Source organism: Camelus ferus, chromosome 16, assembly GCF_009834535.1.
Source record: "Camelus ferus isolate YT-003-E chromosome 16, BCGSAC_Cfer_1.0, whole genome shotgun sequence".
Lineage (NCBI taxonomy): Eukaryota > Metazoa > Chordata > Mammalia > Artiodactyla > Camelidae > Camelus > Camelus ferus.
Window position 1 is genome coordinate 14,567,708 of NC_045711.1, and position 18,653 is coordinate 14,586,360.

An 18,653-nucleotide genomic window follows, 5' to 3' on the forward strand; every position below is an offset into this window, starting at 1 on the left:
GCTGACTAGCGCCCCCAGCCTGAGATCTGAGCCTGCCTGCTATTCTCCAGAAAAAGTGGGCACCTGCAATCCAAGCCAGCAGTGCCCAACTCATTTCTAGACTGGCCTGCGTCGGTTCTTTCTTTGGGTAGAAGCTGAGCCTTGGCTGCCCCTTCTCCGTGCCCGGTATCTTGGAAGGCCCTGGAGGAAGGCATCTCTCAGAGCAGAGTTCTCCCTCGTCATGCCCTGTGATTTTCAAGTTAGCTCAGGCAGAAACATCCTGCCTACTTGGAAAATCCTGAAAGGAAGGCTGGGAGGGCGGCAGCGTTCCCTGGTGAGCCATCTCAGGCTTGTTTCCGCTCCAGTGTCAGGAACAGCTCTGCAGGAGCCTTGTTAAGAAGCAGAGATGCTTCTCTCTTTCCTGGGCCTACAATACCATGGTGAGACTTTGAGGGCCTGGGTTGCTGGCAGAGCTGTCCTGTTGAGCAGGGTTGCCCAGACCAAGAACCCTCAGCCCGGGAAGAGGCCAGAGAAGACTGAGTGGTCCAGAACCCCTGTCCCAGGGAAGGCACTTGGACAGAACACTCGGAGGAAGAGCCAGAGGTCTCGGCAGCACAAGGGGACAGAGGAGGATGTGCTCAGCTCACCTCGCAAGGCTGCCATGATCTGTGGCTCAGGAAACACAAAAGAAGATCAGCAATCATCCCTCTGCACTTCCGTGATGGAGGGAAGGGTCCACGAGGGGGAGGCACGTCATTTGCCCCAAGGAGCCCCAGCACATCCTGGGTGTGACCGCATCACCAGATGCCCTGCAGGTGTTTGATGCTGATGCTCTGGCTGAAGCTCAGGTGTCTTCTTTCTTGGCTGAGCTGGGACCCAGGCCCATCACTGCTGCCTTGGCCTCCTCTCCTCTCTCGCCGATGCTGCATTCCTCCCTGCGTCTTTGTTGTTTCCTCCATCTGGGCCCTGGCCGAGGCTGTCCACCTCTCACCCTCTGCCATGTGGGTACCTCAGCTTCCTCCCAGCGGGCCTCATGGCGCCTGGGGCCGAGTCCATACACCAGGGGGTGCAAGGGCAGCTCGGGGAAACAAGCCAGACCTGCCAGCAGCCCAACCAATGCTTCCACCTTCCCAGCTGGGCAGTGATGCCCCACGATGCCTTAATTCTGTCAATTATAACCACATAGACAGAGACTGTCTGGAAGGGGAAATAGGGTAGCTTGTTTAATAGTCTCTAGTCTCTGTCCCCATCCTGCGTCTCTTTTCTCTCTGCTTCAGTTCCTCACCATGATTCAGGTCAGAGAGAGTGAGTTTTTCTTTGACTTCTCTCCTACCTGCTCAGACTTCCTGCACGGAAAGCTCTAGGAGCTGATTGGCTCAGGGTGTTAACTGGGAGCTAGGGAGTTTAGAACATCCGCCCTGTCCCAGAAATGCCCGCTCTCAACCCTGCTGTTGACTTGCACGGCTCACTACTGGGAACATCTTCCTCTTTGCCTCCCTTCTCAAGCCATCCTTATGCGTTCCCTGCCCATCAAACCAGTCCTCCCCGATGCGGGTTCACACCTTGAGCCTATTAGGGAGCAGGACTTGGACACAAACAGACAGAGGAGAAAAACACATTAATGTTTTAAAAATCTTGTCCCTATCACACAAGAAAAGGAGACTCTCTAACACATACACACACACACATACATACACACAAACAACTCCCCTTTCTCTGTCCTGCTGACCCCTTTGGGGCTGTTATAGACCAGGAGAAAAAAAAAACCCTCAGACAGGGATGCCAAGGAAAGCCTCACATCCTTCAATGGGGAAAGGGAAGGGGTTGTCTGTGCTCCTGGTGATATCGTGTTTCTGATCTGGGTACTGTTAATAAAAAGTATAAAAGGATATCCACGGCAGGAGGACTTGGACAAGGCAGACCTCTCCTTTGGGGACCATGTTGCCTGGCGCCTGTCACCATGGTCCACTCAGAGACCGTGGCTTCGCCTGCAGGGCCCTGCTTCTCCAGCCCGTCCTGGGCCTGAGGACCATGGTCACCCTTCTCCAGGCCTGCACCCCAGCTTGGGTCCTTCCCGCACTTTGGCGCTCTCCTCCCCTCCTGCTGCTCTCGGTGCTGTCTGTCCCTTGCTCATCTCCCTGGTCCGGCCCCCTCAACCTGGCCCAGCCTGGATTCATCAGCGAAGACATCCGCGTGCTTTCCCCAGGCCCAGCCTCACCCTTCAATTCTGATTATTCCGTTTTGACAAGAGCCAGCTTGGATCATCCACATTCCAAGTGCTGCCTGGAATTTTATCACCAACCCAGGCCAAGTGACAGGCGGAAAAGAATGGAGAGAGTGGGGAGAGATGGGGCGGGGATCTGCGGCTGTCCTGTTTCGAGTAAGACAGTCCTGAATTTCAGTATCTTTAAAAAAAAAAACCAAACAAACCTACTTTTCTTTGGAAAGATAGGTAACAAGCCCCAAACGGCAGCTGCCTCAGGATTTGGGAAGAAAGCGGTCTAGGTGGGTTTGGGGAGGGGATGGTATACTTGTTCCAGAGACTTTTAGCTTCACCTGTCATGTTTTAGTTTTTTTAAAAAGAAGAACGTATTCACATGTTACTTGGGAAATTTAAAGATGATAAACAAGAAGTTTCATAATTTTTTGAAAAATAAAAGATTGACCAAAGACGCAGCATCTCCGTAGATAACCTGGCTGATGAATGCTGGAGGAGACCCACCTTGTCTGGCCCATGCACCGCACCCTGCACGCCTTTGCATCTCTAGTGTGAACCACGGATGAGGACGCGCTCTTGGCCCGCAAGAACTGTTTGCTGAGCCGCACGTAAAGGAACTCATAAGCTTGCTCAGGGGTGGTGACCTGAAGGGCGGCGAGCAAAGAAGGAACAACTGAGTGGAAGTGAAGACAGAGGACTGCGCTCTCTCTGGAATCCCTCTGCTTTGCGGACCTGAAGGGCAAGGTGTTGGGGTGCTCATTTCCCGCCCCGGGGCTCCCCTAAGCTGGCTCTACGTGCGGCGGCCAGGAACACATCGAGAAAGTCTTCTTCGAAGTCTCTGCTGATGGAGAGCAGGCATCGTTGCCATCACGGAGAAAACGTGTTCCCGGAGCCACCGGGTTCCAACCCACAGACTCGCCGAGTTCTGGCAGACTGCGCGTGAGCTGCGCCTCGCTCCTGAGTGTATCCAGATTGGGGGTGGGGGGCGGTCACCCCCTCCTTTTTAAACTGCTGTTCCTCTCCATTTGCTGCTGCAGATGCCAACACAATTCTTGTTGCATTAATTTGGCTGGGAAAGCAAGGCGATGGCAGTGGCATTAGTTAAAAGTAATACGCCTCCCAGGAGGGAGGCTGAGCTCACCCCTTCCCTTTGTCCTCCTCCAGGCGGACACTCATAGGTGCCGGGGAGGGGGGACGTGATGTTCAGGAGAACCATGAGAGATTTCAGAGGAGGGGCTCAGAAGGTGATGGAAATCTTCCATCTGACAGGCATCCGTAAGGTAGAGTTTGAAGGCACTAAAGAGAATCATTAAAAAAAAAAATCGGGGAAATAATCGGATTCCTAAAATTAGAGTGACCATTGGAGGGTTGTGGGGAAAGGAGATAAATACTTTAAAAAAAAAATCAAGAGAAGTAAGACCATTCTTCAGGAAAAGGGACCATTTCTTCATGGAGAAATGGCTGCGTTGGGGGCTGAGGCAGGAAATATGTAACTTTACAAGACAGTCCTATGCTTTCTGAAAAGTAAGGAAGTGTTCAAAAACAAAATAACTCAAAACCCCAATGGAGGTGTGTCACATGGACACAAAGGCCAACTAAAAGAGCGCCCAGTGGACAAAGCTGGGACAATTTGAGCAAGACAATAAATAACGGAGTATTGGATTATAGCCCAAAGTATAAATATCCGTGAGTCCATCCTGATGTAAATAAATGATTGGATATATGAATTAGTGGAGGAGAAAAGACATCTCTTGTGCAGAAGAATTCCAAATGATGTATGTACACGCCCCCAAGGGGCGTACTCAAGGAGGCAGAGAGTATGGGTGACTCACGTGTAGTGACTTCCTTCCAAAGGGTATGGTTTGAATAGAGAGAAAAAAGAATAACTTCATAGCAGAGAAGTCGGACAAACACTCCCTCAGTGGAGGTGACCAAGGTCGATATCCTTATGGTTAAATCCTGCTAATCACACACATCTTTGAGATGCTAAGAGTGACGCTTCATCTGGGTGGCTGTTCCCCCCAAACCCATAACACCAGTCTAACTGCTAGGAAGTCACCAGACACACCCAAGTGGAAGAGCATTCTGCAAAACACCTGAGCCACACTCCTCAAACCCACCAAGGTCATCAGAAGCAAGGAACATCTGAGAAAGTGTCACAGTTCCCATGAGCCTAAGGGGACAAGCCAACTAAATGTCGCGTGATGCCCTGGATGGGTATCCTGGGACAGAGAAAGGACACTGGAGAAAAACTAAGGAAATCGGAATAAAGTTTGGACTTCAGTTAATAATAATGTATCATTATCATTCCCTGGAACCATAAAAGTCAACTACCATGTGAAACTGGGTTCAGACTGAAAAGACAACCTTTACCATTGCCATCTGGGCCCCGGAGCCTCACGGCCGCCTGCACAGCCATGCTTACATTGTAAAAAATTACGGTGCTGGAGAGCTGTGGTTTTTAAATTTAATGTTGTTCTAAATGCTTGTAATTTCAGGTAGTCTCCTTTGGAAGTGAAAGCAGTATTTTCAGCATTCCAGTTTATTTGTTCTAGGCTCGCTGACAGAGCGGGATGACCGAGCCATAGAAGGAAGGAAGCAAATTTGGGGACGGACCCATGACGTTGACAAATGTATTATTCAAAACGAAACAGTCCTCGTAAACAGTCCACTGTGTCCTACCAAAATTTTTTTTTCTTCTTCTCTTCGTGTTGAACGAATAAAGTTATTTTCGTTTTACTCTGCCTGCGTTTAAGGGGACTTCCCCACAAATTCGGTCCTTCTCAGTTGCAGCCTCCTTCTGTTTCACATTTTGTCTCCTGCGTGGCCTTTTGTTTCCTAATCAAAATCACAACGTCTAAATTAAGCGAGGAAAGGATTTTGTTTTCTCAAACCCATGTGGCGCGTGAGCAAATCAGAAGCAAGCTAGCTCTGCCGCCTCTTTATTTGTTGTGTTAAGCAATGAAAAGGTGTTACTCTCCCGGTGATAAAGTGCAACCTGGTCCCTCTGGGCCCTCACTTTGGCCTCTTTTGATCTGGCTCCTTGTTTAATTTGTTAGCTGGGACCACACTGCTCTCAGACGCCAAAATCATCGACGGCTCCACTTAGGTCGCAGCCCTTCTCTGTTGGAGGGAAAATATCGAACCCTTCCATCCTTTATCCCTCGCTGGCTGTCGCCGGAGCCGGTAACACCGGCAGTGCCACGCAGAGCTAAGTTCAGGACAGGTGTTCTTGAAGGGCAGCTGCCCACGCCAGGGCTCTGCTCTCGGGAACCTTTAGCCACCAAAAGGGAGAGTAGGGGCCATAAAGAAATAGTAAAGCGAGAATATAAATCACACTCTTTCAAAAGCCAGATAATTGATGGAATAAACTGGAAAACTGCCACGATGCTTCTGTTCCCTGTGCATCCGTACACAAAGCTGGTGAGAAATTCGGGAAAAACTTCAGTATCATTAGAGGACATGAGCGCTTTAAAAACAGCACGTCCCTTGCTGCTGGAACTGGTTTGGTTTGACTTTTGATCCAGCCCTTATGGTTTTTGCAAAACTGAGAGATTTGGCAGCGTAAGAGAAATGAACACTTTCATTGAACTTTTGAGCTTCCAATGCTTAACCCATGATCTCATTTGATCCTCACAACCCTGTGTTGTATGAAAGGCCAGAATTACCTTCTCTATTTCACAGCTGAAGAAACTGTGCCCCAGGAGGTCACATACGAGTCGATGAACTAGTAAGAAGTAGCCTGAGGTATGGAATTCAGGTCTTTTGAACTTAGTTCTTAGGGTTTTCACTCTTTACTAATTTGGGGGGGGGTAGTTAATTAAGTAATTAATTAATCTTTTAGTGGAGGTGCTGGGGATTGAGTCCAGGACCTCGTGCGTGCTAAGCACACACTCTATCGCTGAGCTATACCCTCCCTTTACTAATTTTTTATTTTTCCTTCTGGGGTCTGAATTCATTTCATTGTCTCGGGAAATGTCTCCTAAAAATAGCACACACACACACAGACAATTCTGCTATAATTTCTAGAGGTTCCCCACCATCCCCAAGTTGAGAACCAGTACCCAGCACTGTGTAATCTCTGTAAAGGAGGCAGAGCCGAAAACCAGGAAATGCTGAGATTGGACAACAGGCAGTTTGAAGGTGAGAATCAAGACCAAATTCCTAAGCTCTTTTGCCAAATTTTCTTTTTTCTCCTGGAATATATGATCTCTCAGAGGGAATGGCAGATCCTGAAATTAAATGTGCCAAAAACAAAAACAAAAACAAAAACAAAACTCTGGGGGGATATATGCAGGGTAAAATGAAAGGGAGTAAGAATAATGGCCAATTGGACATTTTCATTCACGATCATTGCGCCAGCAGCATGCTGTGCATATTTATAAAGTCTGCAGTGATGTGGAGGGAGCTGAGTGCTGTCAACGCTACGGGGCTAATGGAGGCCAAGTGGGCGCAGACTCTCGGCACACTTGGCCTGGGGGTGCCGATCCCACACATCGGCTGCACCTCTCGCTATTCCCCCCTGCCAGCCTGGGAGAGCCCAGTCATTGGAGTCCATATCTGCTTGTGCTGACAGCTTGTAAGCCACTTCTTGGCCAGGGTCCCCGTCACTGTGACTGGACCCAGTGACAATGCCTTGCCTTGCCTGTCGGTTCTCACAGACGCCCTTATTCCCAGCTGCTAGATGGACCCTGACCCATCACCTTTCCTGCTCTGAGGTCTTCCAGGTCTGCCTGCTTGAATTCATCCACCCAGCCTCAGCCTCCTTCTCCAGTGTAACTTCTCTGGGCCGACTACATGGTTCTAAATGAATCCTCAACTTCACGCTCCACGCTTGATTTCGCTGAGTTTGTCCCTAAAACACCTCCAGTGTTATGTCTCAGGATTACCCTGGCCCCAGTTCCTCTCTGATCTGTACTGTCTACAACCCAGTAGTGGCCTCCATCACCACACCGGCTCCACTGCGACCTTGTCCGTCAGCCCCCGGTGACTCCTCCAATAGAAGGATTTGCAGGGAGTTCATCTCTACTCCCCAAGCTTGGGCTTCTTACGAGATGGAGCTGGGGCTGGGGGCTGGTAAAAGGAGCAGGTGCTACCAGGTACTGGAGCTAGGATTTGAAAAATAAATGAGAAAACCAGACCCTCAAGCAAAAGTTGAAAAATAGGGGTTCTCTGGCCAGCTATCTCCAGAAACTCCCCTGCCAAGCATCTTCAGGGCCAGCCCTGCCTCCTTTAGTTGCTACCTGGCTCCTGCAGACCCTACCTCCGCGCTGGTTATGTCTGCAGATGGGGTTATGCGATGTCCTGATCAACACTGAGGGTGTCAGAATGGGTCTCTGTTTACTGAAGTAATTCCAGGATCCTGTTAGTAATTCTGAAAATTGATGGGAGTCACAATACCAAAATCGGTCCTTTCAGCCCAGTTACCTCAGTTATTTTAATGATAGCATTTGTCTGTTCAGTGATTCACCCTTAGCTTGGCACTCCACCAGCAGATGGTCCGTCCAGATAGCGTCTACATCCTGACACAGAGTCCAGAATTGCTGTTTATTCATTTGGCTGTATTAATGACCAATTTGTGCCCAGTCAATTGGATTAGATCAGTGGGTTAGATCCAATTAGTTAATTCGATTTTTTTTTTTCCTTTAAAGGAAAAAGGAAAGCCACACCAACCATTTTCAGTGGGTTTTTTTTTTTTTTTTAATCACATGTACCTATTCTGCTGAAGATACCACTGTCTATGGCATGTTTAACCTCCTGGAAGTCAGAAACAGGATTCAAGGTGACCCACGTGACAACAGACACAAAAGGCATGGTCTACAGGTAGGACACAGAAGCATGAAAAGCAGTTTATACTGATACAGAACACAGGCTGGTATGAACCCTATGCCAAGAAAGTACCACCTCCGTGTATGATGTGCTCGTAACAGGCCTCCTAGTTTTAATAGGGAAATATATTTTTGTGGGTTAATTCAGGGTGGTTTTGAATAGAATATCAATAAATTGCAACCAAAGAGAAAATGGAATAGTGGTGCACAGAATCCACATGGGCATGTCTGGGAGTGGCTGTGTGATGGTTATCTGTGTTATTCATTTGGCAAATTCCTCATTATCACTTTTTTGGGGAAGTGTTAACCCCAGAGGGCGTTTCTTCTGGCTGTAAATGAGTGATGTCTTTGGGTAAAAAGTGCATAATGACTGATGATGCTGGTGTCCTTGCATAAGTGTTTCAGTTTGGGGCAATAAAACTGTATCATTGAAACAGAATTCTGAAACCACGTCTACATAAAGTAATAGATCTGTGCTTGAACCACTCGGACTGTCTCCTCTCACAGCTCTTAGGCAAATAGGATTTATTTCTTGTACTAATTCCAACTATAGTTAATCCCTGCTGGCTATTTGGAACTTTGTGGGTGGAAGGGCTTTCTGAGGCTATGCCTGGTCTCAGCAGGAAAGGGTTCCATAATTGATTAGTGATGTCTGCCGTGGGCCAGGAGGAGGGCGTCATAGCAACATTGTTGTAGCCTGTTCTACCATGAGCAGTGACCCGAGGCAATGCTAGGTAAAAAAGTCACAAGCCACAGATCCAACTAAATGTATCCTTCGAAAACAGTTCAGAACAACTTTACCCAAGAAACATATTACTAAAACGGGCTACCTTGTGACTCAATACATGTTTGGGGATACAGACTGGCTTTACATACATTAAAAGGAGGGAAAAACCCCAGATGACTTTCAGTCATTTGGTGCTGTACTCTGACCTTATTCTTAAGACAGTCACAATAGCCAGACCAATTCGAACAGTAGGGATCTACACCTTGGACTTGAAAGGATGAAAGGCATGCACGTTCACCTATCATTGCTAATAATGTTGCAAAAAACATGGAGAAAACCACATGTGACAGTCCTTGGTGATCACAGTAGGAAAGCTACCCCTTAAGGAGAGACGTTTCTTGGGAAGCTGTTAAGACACTGAGCTCGCATGCGGCCCACACATTAGACTCTTCACTTGTGTTTCTAGAATGTCTCCCGCTCTGAATCTGCTAGGACATCCTCCTGCTATTATAGCTCAAGATCTAACCGAAAGCATCTCTGTCCTGGGGAGTTGCAGGACACTCAGCTCAGGGGAAAAACATTTCTGAAGTCCTCTCGAAGCTTTTTACTTTTTCCTCTCAATCTCTGGTGTCTTAGTCAGCTCCAGCTGCTATGACAAAATACCAAAAACAGGGTGGCTTAAGCAATGGGGGTTTATCTCTCACAGTACTGGAGAAGCGAGATGCAAGATCTGGGTGCCAGCAGAGCTGGCAGCTGGTGAGGGCTCTCCCCTGGGTTGCAGACGGCTGCCCTCCTGCTGTGTCCTCGAACAGCAGAGAGAATTCTGGCCTCTTCCTTTTCCTGTAAGTGTACTAATTCCATCATGGGGACATGCTTACGACCTCATCTAAACCTCATTACCTCCCAAAGGTCCCACCTCCACATACCAGCACTTGGAGGGTGGTGTTAGAGCTTCAACATATGAATTTTGGGGGGACACCAACATTTAATTGATAACATCTGATATGTGATAGAGGAAAGGCAGTTCTATGAGGCCCTATGTAGGATTCCAGATGTCAAGATCAGAAAGCATAGTGTATTTATTTGTATTATGGACTAGCACATAGTAGGAGCTAGTTAAATATTTGTTGAAGAGCTCATGGGTAAGATAAATGATAAAGAATGAATAAATAAATGAAGAGATGAGTTAATCCTTGGCCAGGCTAGTCACGGGGATAATTTGAGGTCATTCTTATCCTCACATGTCTGGCCAACAAGATACCGGTTGAGAACAAAGTGTGTAGGGGATATCAATTCTCGCAAATTCTGAAATGCCACAATTCCAGAGTTCCAGTTATTTGTGATGCAAACTTCCTGACTTTCCTCTCTGGGTAGGAAGTGCCAGAGGAAGACTTCCTATTTGGAATCTCTCTTCCTTCATCAGAGAAATTGCTTTCAGTCTTGAAAATGGTGAGAAAGGGAGCACTCAGTTTCCAGCGCAACCTAAACTGCCATTCTCGACCATCTCTAATCAAAGACAGAGGCAAATGTGACCTCTTTTCCTTTCTTCTTCATCTGCACACAGGTTTTCATCATGTTTTGTACAGAGCTCATCACCCGTTCTTTTGGCAGGTGTATGGGTTGAATTGTGCCTCCCCTCCCCCACCTCGTAGGTTCATAGGCTGAAATCCTCACCCCCAGTGCTTCAGATGTTCCTTCCATCTTTCCAGCTCTCTTCCTCAGTGTATCAGTCAGGATGGGATAAGATATGCTGCAATAACAGACCCAATTCTAGTGGCTCTAAGAAGAAAGAGTGTATTTTCACTCACTGCCACATGTCCAGGGTGGGGCACTGTTTTGACTAACTGTGGGGCTCTCCTCACTGACATCACTTACAGGCTGACAAACGCACTCCCACCTAGAGCGTTGCTGACCACCATGCCAGGAAAAACGAGAGCTCTACAGTGTCTTGAAGTGGTGACTGGATGCTCCGGTTCAGAAATAACTTGCATCATTTTTGCTCACAATTTTTGACTACTTTCCCCTCCCCCTCACTAATGGGCCAGGAGTTGCAATTCTAACCTCTGCAAGCAGCGCTGATGCCTATCAAACTGAATATCAATTCAACTAATGGGGGGGGGAGGTGTAGCTCACTGGTAGAGTGTGTGCTTAGCATGCACAGGGTCCTGGGTTCACGCCCCAGTACTTCCATTAAATTAATTAATTAAATCTGATTGCCTTCCCCCCTAAACAAACAAACAAAACCACAAAAAAACAATTTCAACTAATGACTGATTTCTGTCCCCCCTGCCCCACTCCCTCACCTCCACATGGTCATAATATCCACAGAAATAAAACTCAAAAAAGTAGAGGAATTACTACTATTTTTAAGAGCCAGGGCACTTTCCCCAGAATTCTCCCAACAGTTCCCTCACCTCGTACTGGCCAGAAATGGATCACATGTCCACGCTTAGCTGATCTGGTGAGGGGAGTGGGACTACTACTGGTTGGCCCAGTAAGGATCTGTCTTCTAGAGCCAGGGATTGGATCACTGTCTCCAGAACCTTTGAGCTGTTTCAAGTTGGTATAGGTGTTGAAAAAGATGATTCTTCTATGGTACTTTTAAATAAGTCAAATCCACAAAGGAAAGACACTTCCATACTGTCAACAGTTCCTGTGCGGAAACTAGAAGGAGAAAGCGGGAAAACGGAGGTGGGAGGCAACCGGCCTGATCGGCTGCGGAGGGCAGGCGGGGAGGGCAGAAGCGTCAGAGAGACCCCTGGTCTCTCAGTCTCACAGCTAGCGCGGTAGGGGGTGCAGTAGAGAACCCGTAAGATCCTTACTCAATGCTGAGATGTATTATTTTCTGAGTTGGTTGGTGCTGCCATGTATGAGGGGTTCTGAGCACGTTCAAAAAGAAATTTCTGAGGAACCAAAGCAGTGTCCCTTATTCAGGGCTATTGATGGAACCCTGGAGTCCCATGTGAGGAAGGCAGGTTTCTGTCCATGGCTAGGAGGCCCCAGATATGGAACAGGCAAGTGTGCAATAATGAAGGAGAGGTGAAAGCTCAGGGAAGAGGAAAGGAAGGGACTGGCTTTATAACTGCATAGTATGAAGGTAAAGAATATACTCTTATGATACCCAAACGTATATACTTTTTAAATCTTCTCTCCTGAGCTTGAAACCCTTGTGCTGCACAGCTCCCCTGAGAGCTCTTAAAGGCACTTCAACGTGACCATCACTAACGCTGTCCTGGACCTGCCCTTTGACCACCCTGGGCACCAACAGCCAGTAACCTACTTCATCCCTTCATCAGCTTTTACCTGGAGTATCCGAAAAGCTTCCACACTGCTCTTCTCCCATTCAGTGTTCCTTGCTTGCTCCAGTTGACTTAGAGATCAAGTGAACACATAAATCTGATGGTCTTCCCTTTCTGTAAAACCCACCAATAGTTCCCCAACAACTGCAGAATAAATTCAAGTTCTTTGGCCTGGGATACAACACCCTCCTGCCAGCTTTATTCGGAAGACTCCCTCCCGAGTTTATGCTCAGCTGCCGTATCCCCTGCTCACTACTTCCTTCCTGTCTTCCGGGTTTTGTTAATGATATTCCCTCTGCCAGAGTGTCCTTCCCCTCTTATTTGCTGTATTAACTCTCAATCATTCTTCAGGAATCCGCTCCTTACCTCACTGAGAGATCTGCCTTTGATCCCACCTTTTCCCTCCAGGCTTAGGCCAGGTGCTTGTCCATCTGAGTGCCTCTGGGGGCACTCTGTGCCCAGCTTTATCATGGGCCGTCACCATGGCTAAGGTAACCCTTTATGTGTCTCCCCCATGGTCTACAAACTCCCCCTCCTTGAGGGAAAGGACTATCTTATTCATCTTTTATCTTAGCACTTAGCACCGTGCCTGGTGGAGAGTAGGCACTAACTAAATAAATGTTTGTCGAACAGACTCATTAAGAAGAGGGTGGCAACTGAGTAGGGAGAGTTTGGGGAGTGGGCGGAAGTGCAGAGGAGGAGGGAGGGATGGAGAGGCAGGGATGGAGAGACAGTAGCCAGTGGGGAGCTGCCAGGGAAGTCTGTGACGCTCCCATCCCAGGATAGAGATCTCCCTCTTGTGCCTTAAGAATCTGGGTTTCAGCTCCAAATTATCCATTCCTGAATTCTAAGAGGCGCTCTGACTCTCCTGCCTAGGGGATCCCTGATTTGGGTCACAGGTGGGACTGAATGGACAGCCTGCCCACACACTGACAACCCATCCCCTGCCTTCAACCTAAGCCCTTGGGCACTTGCTCACAAGGCCAAGATGGGAGGCAGAATTTTGGACTTTGCTTTTTTTCTCATTTTCCCGTCTCACTCCCTCTACCCCACCCCTCTTCCCCCCCAACACACACACACACACACACACACACACACACACACACACACGTGTCAAAAGTCATGATTATAATTCCCCCTCGGGGGGCCTCATGGCTGTGAAAGTTAGACCCAGGGCTCCCTTCCTCAGACCCAACTGGCAACCACGCAGGCAACCCCCTTCCCTGCACGCACCTACCCGCCCCGCACCCCTTCAGCTACTGCGGAGGGATTTCAAAGCTGAATCTCGGAGGCTCAGCTTCTTTCACTCAGTCTCCAACGCTCTGGGAAAAGGACGGAGGAAACGAGGCGCTCTCCAGCGCTGGGACTGTCTTGTGCCTGTGTGCGCGTGGGAGGCCGGGTGGGGAGCAAAGTGTCCAAGGGGAGGAGAGCGTAGGCCCCACTCGCCCGTAGCCCAGTCACCTCAGAGGAGCCACTTGACCCCTGGTCTCAGTTTAGGAACCTGTAGCAATGGGCCCGACCGCTCTCCGCCGCTGCAAGCATCGCCACTAGGGAGAGGCAAAGGCTCGCGGATACCCCAACTCCCGCTCCAGCCGCGCACCGCTCGGGATCGGGGTGGGGTGGCACCGGCCACGGCAGGGGGGCATCTGGCCGTGCTGCGGGCCAGCTCCAGAGGGGACACTCCCGCCTTGCTCCCGGGCCCCCCTCTTTGCCGCTTTGATGAGCCCGTGTCCTGGGCTTTGGTGACGCGGAGCTTCGCGCGCTGCGAGGGGGGAGCGGCGAAGAGGAGCCCCACCTCCCCCGGGCGCCCCGGCGTGTAGACGTGGGCGGCGGGGCGCGGCTGCCCCCCTGCGCTCCCCCTCCCTCCCCCGCCGTCCCTGCCGTCCCCTCCCCTCGCGGCGCTCCCGCGTGTGCGGGTGTGAGTGCGTGTGTCTCCCTCGCTTCCTCTCTCACACGCTCCGGCACTAGTGAGGCGGCGAGCCGCCGGCTCCCGGCTCGCTCGCTCGCTCCGGCCGCTGCACTCCCGCCTGGCCGCCGCGCCGCCGCCTCTGCAGTCGCAGCCGGGCATGGTGAGTGAGTGAGGTCGGGCGCCGCGCGTTCCCCCGGCTCGCCGCCGGACCCCGGCCGCGGCCCGCTCCGTCCCGGGGAGCCGGCGGCGGCGGCGGCGGGAGCGCGCTGCGGGGCCGGCGGCCGGGGGGCAGGCGGCCCGTGCCCCCGGGGGAGGGGGGGGGCGGGCCCCGTCTCGGGAGCCGGCTCCTCGCCCCTCCCGGCCCCGAGCCTCGCTCCTCGAGGGCTGCGCGCTCCCTCCCCGCCCGCCGCTCGCCTCCCGCCTCCCGCTCCGGGAGCGCCCGTCGCCCCACCCCGTGACCGGCTCCCCGTCTCGTCCGCAGGACCCGCCCGGACGGGACCACACCGCTGCCGCCGCCGCCGCCCGGAGCCGCGCTTCGGGTCCCGCCTGAGCCGAGCCGCGCGCGGGGCCGCCGCCGCCGCCGCCGGCGGGGGATGGGGCTGCCCGTGAGGCGCGCCGAGCCCGCAGGGGGAGCGCGGAGCCGGCGCGCAGCCTGAGCCCGAGCCGCCCGCGCCGGGCAGGTCCGTGCGCACCGCGCTCCGCCGCCGCCGCCGCCGCCGCCGCCCGCGCCCCGATGGCGCCATCGCTCCAGCGCCGCTGACCGCCCCGCGCTGCCAGCCCGGCCCGCGCGGCCCCCTCGGAGCCCGGCCGGCCGGAGGAGCGGCCTGCCGCCGAAGCCTCCCCGCGCCCTCCCGCCCGGCCCCGCCATGGCGCTGCGGCGCCTCCTGCTGCTGCTGCTGCTGCTACTCTCGCTCGAGTCCCTGGACCTGCTGCCCGGCGCCCAGGGCGCCCGCGGCCGCGCCGCCAACCGGACCCTGAGCGCCGGCGCCGCGGCCGTCGGGGGCCGGCGGCCCGGGGGCGCCCTGGCCCGGGGCGGCCGCGAGCTGAACGGCACCGTCCGGGGGCCCGGCGTCCCGGAGGCGGGGAGCCGGCGAGGGCAGCCCGCGGCGGCGGTGGCGGCGGCCAGCACGGCCGTCACCTACGAGACGTGCTGGGGCTACTACGACGTGAGCGGCCAGTACGACAAGGAGTTCGAGTGTAACAACAGCGAGAGCGGCTACCTGTACTGCTGCGGCACCTGCTACTATCGCTTCTGCTGCAAGAAGCGCCACGAGAAGCTGGACCAGCGCCAGTGCACCAACTACCAGAGCCCGGTGTGGGTCCAGACGCCCAGCACCAAGGTGGTGTCGCCGGGGCCCGAGAACAAGTACGACCCGGAGAAGGACAAGACCAACTTCACCGTCTACATCACCTGCGGGGTGATCGCCTTCGTCATCGTGGCCGGCGTCTTCGCTAAGGTCTCCTACGACAAGGCCCACCGCCCTCCGCGGGAGATGAACATCCACAGGTGAGAGCGGCCTCCCGGCGGCCTCGGCCCTCTTCACGTGCTTCCCGGTCCTCTCCGCTCTGGGCATCACCCCCTCTCTCTGGGCTCTCGTAATTCACTTCCTCCACCCCCTTCTTTGACAGGCAACACGCCAGCGCCTTTTGCACCCTCTTCTCCATTTTCCCGGGAAGACACGCTTTGGTGGGTAGGGCGATTTACAAGGCAAAGTAAAGAGTGGTGGAGTCCATGAGTTTTGAGTATAAGAATTTTATGAATTCTGTAATCCTGGGTGGGGGTCCGGGGTGTAGTTTTCATGGCATGTGGGCACTTTGGTGTCAGCTCTTATTTATGTGGTTTTTCCGAGTCAAACCAGAGTGTCAGGTTCAACATAGGAAACTGAACAATGTGGGAACCTTACTGAAAAGAGCCTTAACCGGATGTTCCCTTGTGTTGGAGAAGGGGGTGATGAGGAAAGGATGTCTTCCGGGGTACGAGGGAATGAAGATTTACCCATTGCATCTTGACCAAGGGCAGATGGTGTCTCTTTGTTGCATCCTGCCGAGTGGGACGCTTATCGTCCCTGCTGAGGCTGGAGGACTTGTTCTTTTAAACCCTGCAGGCAGAACTCTGAGTTAACACTTCTTGCTGTGTTAAACCCGGTGGGCATCTTTCACTGCTTACACTAGGGAGGCAGGGAGTGCTGCCTCCTACCAAAACTTACGCCCAGGGCTCAAAATATGGTAGCCCGTGGTTCCACCCTGACTGCCTCCCACCCTGACTGCCTCTAGCTCCTGGTGTGCCCCTTAGGGAGTCAAAGCCGGGGGAACAGGAAGCCAGCCTTTCTTTACAACTCTGGGAACGGTGCACCCAAGGGATGCAAACTCAGCTCTGTTCCCAGTCCCCTCGTGCTGATGAATGCCTGGATGTGGTTCAGCCAAGTCTTTCAAGGAACAAACCTTGCCCTAGGACATGCCTCCATTTCTAGCTCATGATGTGTGTGCTGCCCTATTACCCGGGACCACCCCCCAGACACACCTGTTCAGAGTTTGCCCAGCAGACCCCCACCCCGAGCCTTACAGCTTTAGCTCATCTCTGCACTCTGCTTGGTATCCTTTTGGCCTGAAAACCTTCTTCCCTCGCTACTGTGGACATTAATCACCTGTACCTTGATGAAGAGACAGAAAGGCAGATAGAAATTTCTGGGCATGATTTTTTTTTCCTCCCTGGATACTTGTGGGTGTTGAGAAAACATAATAAGTCTGGTGGATTTTGAGTCAAGTCCACAGAGTGTGGCTACTTGAATATTGACCAACTCCGGTGCTGGAATTGGGTGCTTCCCCAAAGAGATGGCTTTATAATCCTCGCTTAATAACCCCAGAGTGCCATTGCCTCCGCTCCAGCCCCATCTTATCTCTCAGGGAGTAAGTCTGGGGCCGGTTGGTGCCGGGAGCTGATGGAGGAATCGGGGCGGTGATCTGTGATCAGGCCTGGCTCTTAAAAGCAAAGGGTAGGTGGGAGGGAGAGCAAACTAAGGACAGGACACCCCTTCCTTCGGGTCCTGGCCGGGCACCCTCTCTTGCCTCACCTTGGAGAGCAGAGAAGGAAGTGCCTGTGGGTGCTTACCCTCTGCCCCTGCCGCCAGGTCCCCAGGGTTGTCCACCTTCACCTTCTGCCACTCCGGCCTCTCCTCACCCCATTCATTCTGGCCATGACCTCCTGCTGGTTGATTCCCAGGAACCTTTCTTTGGGTTTCTCTCTTCTCCTAGCCCTTTTCTGCACTCTTAGTGAGACCTGCCCGCCTGCCCTGCCCTCCGCTTCCTACTGAGTTTATTCATCATCCCCTGGGAGGATGTTGATGGTCTCCAGGTGCTGGCGCTGGCCTGTATTCTATGCACTGTGACCTTGGAGATGTCACTGACCCTCCTGGTCAACCCCAAACTAGGGTGACGAATGTGTATAAGGGTGTGCGGCTCAGTGGTGATGCCACGGGGGTGCTTTCTCTCTGAGGCTGGAACAGAGAGGTAACCACAGGAAGGGCAATGAGTTTCAGCCCTCAGACCATTATGTAAATATGGGATGTTTCTCCCTAGAATTCACCTCCTGATTTTATTCAGTTCACAGCACCTCTCCCAGCAGCTGCAGTCTCGCCTGATCAGTGCTTTGGAAACCATCATATTGATGCTTGTTAGGTAGGGGACAAAGCCTGTCTCTGTGTTTGGGGCGTGGGGGAGGGGACAGAGGCTGAGACATTGACCTAGGACACTCCCCGAGTGACCTTGGGCAGGTCAGGGAAACTTCCTTTCCGATCTTGGGTAACTCAGGCACAGCGGTACCCCCTCTCGACCTCTCCCTTCCGAGGCATGTTGGGGTGAGTGTGTGTGCATTGCAGGAGCTGCCCCAACACCCCGCACCAGGTGTCTGTGGTGCCACCCCTCTCTCACTTTGCCCACGCCTCAGAGGTCGCTGCTTGCTGTTCCAGGGAGTTTTTGGTACAAATTGTCCTGTTGGAGAACTGGGGTAGGGAAAAAGAGAGAGTGATGGAGGAAGGAGATAAACAGTCACACCTTAACGAGTTCTCCCCAGGGAAAGTGGAGGAGGAGGAAGGTACACTCTTCCGAGGTCAACAGACGTGCACTCGGTTACATATTCTGAGACAGTTCAGCAAAGGCAAAGAGCTCATTCCAGCGTGTGATCCTCTGTGAGGACGGTAGCTGGGCAAACGGGCTGAGCGGGAGGGAGGACTCACGGAGAGGGAGAGCTGGGAAGGGTTAGAAGGGTGAGAGGAAGATTGCCGCCCCAGAACGAGCTGCCTGCCTTCTCTGGCATCCATCTGAGCCTGGCCAGCCCTCCACCTACCCTGTACTCACCCCTTGGGGCAGGGCTTCCTCTAACCTCTCCAGCCCCTGCAGCAAAGAACAGATTTGTTAGTCTTTTCCTGAACTGAGGAGACCTTGCCACCCGTTACTGTGTGAGGAGTCAGTGTCTGTGGGGGGAACTCTCAGCCCTCTAGGACTCTCACATCAGAGCCCAGGAGCCCAGACGCTCAGCTGGACCCCAGGGAGGGGAAGGAGGGGGCCAGAGGGACCAAAGGCAAAGCCAGGCTCTGGATCTGGAGAGCCCTGGACATCCGGTGCCCACCTTTCCAACCAGAACCCCATTTCCCACCAGGATCTCTACCTCCCATGGCCCTTCTTTTCACTTGCCCCA

The 18,653-nt window shown here is 52.4% G+C and overlaps 1 protein-coding gene across 1 annotated transcript in view; it reads left to right on the forward strand.

Annotated features, from left to right (window-relative positions):
- The window catches only part of SHISA6 (shisa family member 6), a 378,159-nt gene that overhangs the window by 131,484 nt on the left and 228,022 nt on the right, over positions 1–18,653 (forward strand). Inside the window, exons 9-10 of the mRNA XM_032498808.1 lie at positions 7,926–8,020; positions 14,442–15,467. Coding sequence (XP_032354699.1) covers positions 14,827–15,467 — 641 coding nt within the window. The 5' untranslated portion in view covers positions 7,926–8,020; positions 14,442–14,826. The remainder of the gene's footprint in view (positions 1–7,925; positions 8,021–14,441; positions 15,468–18,653) is intronic.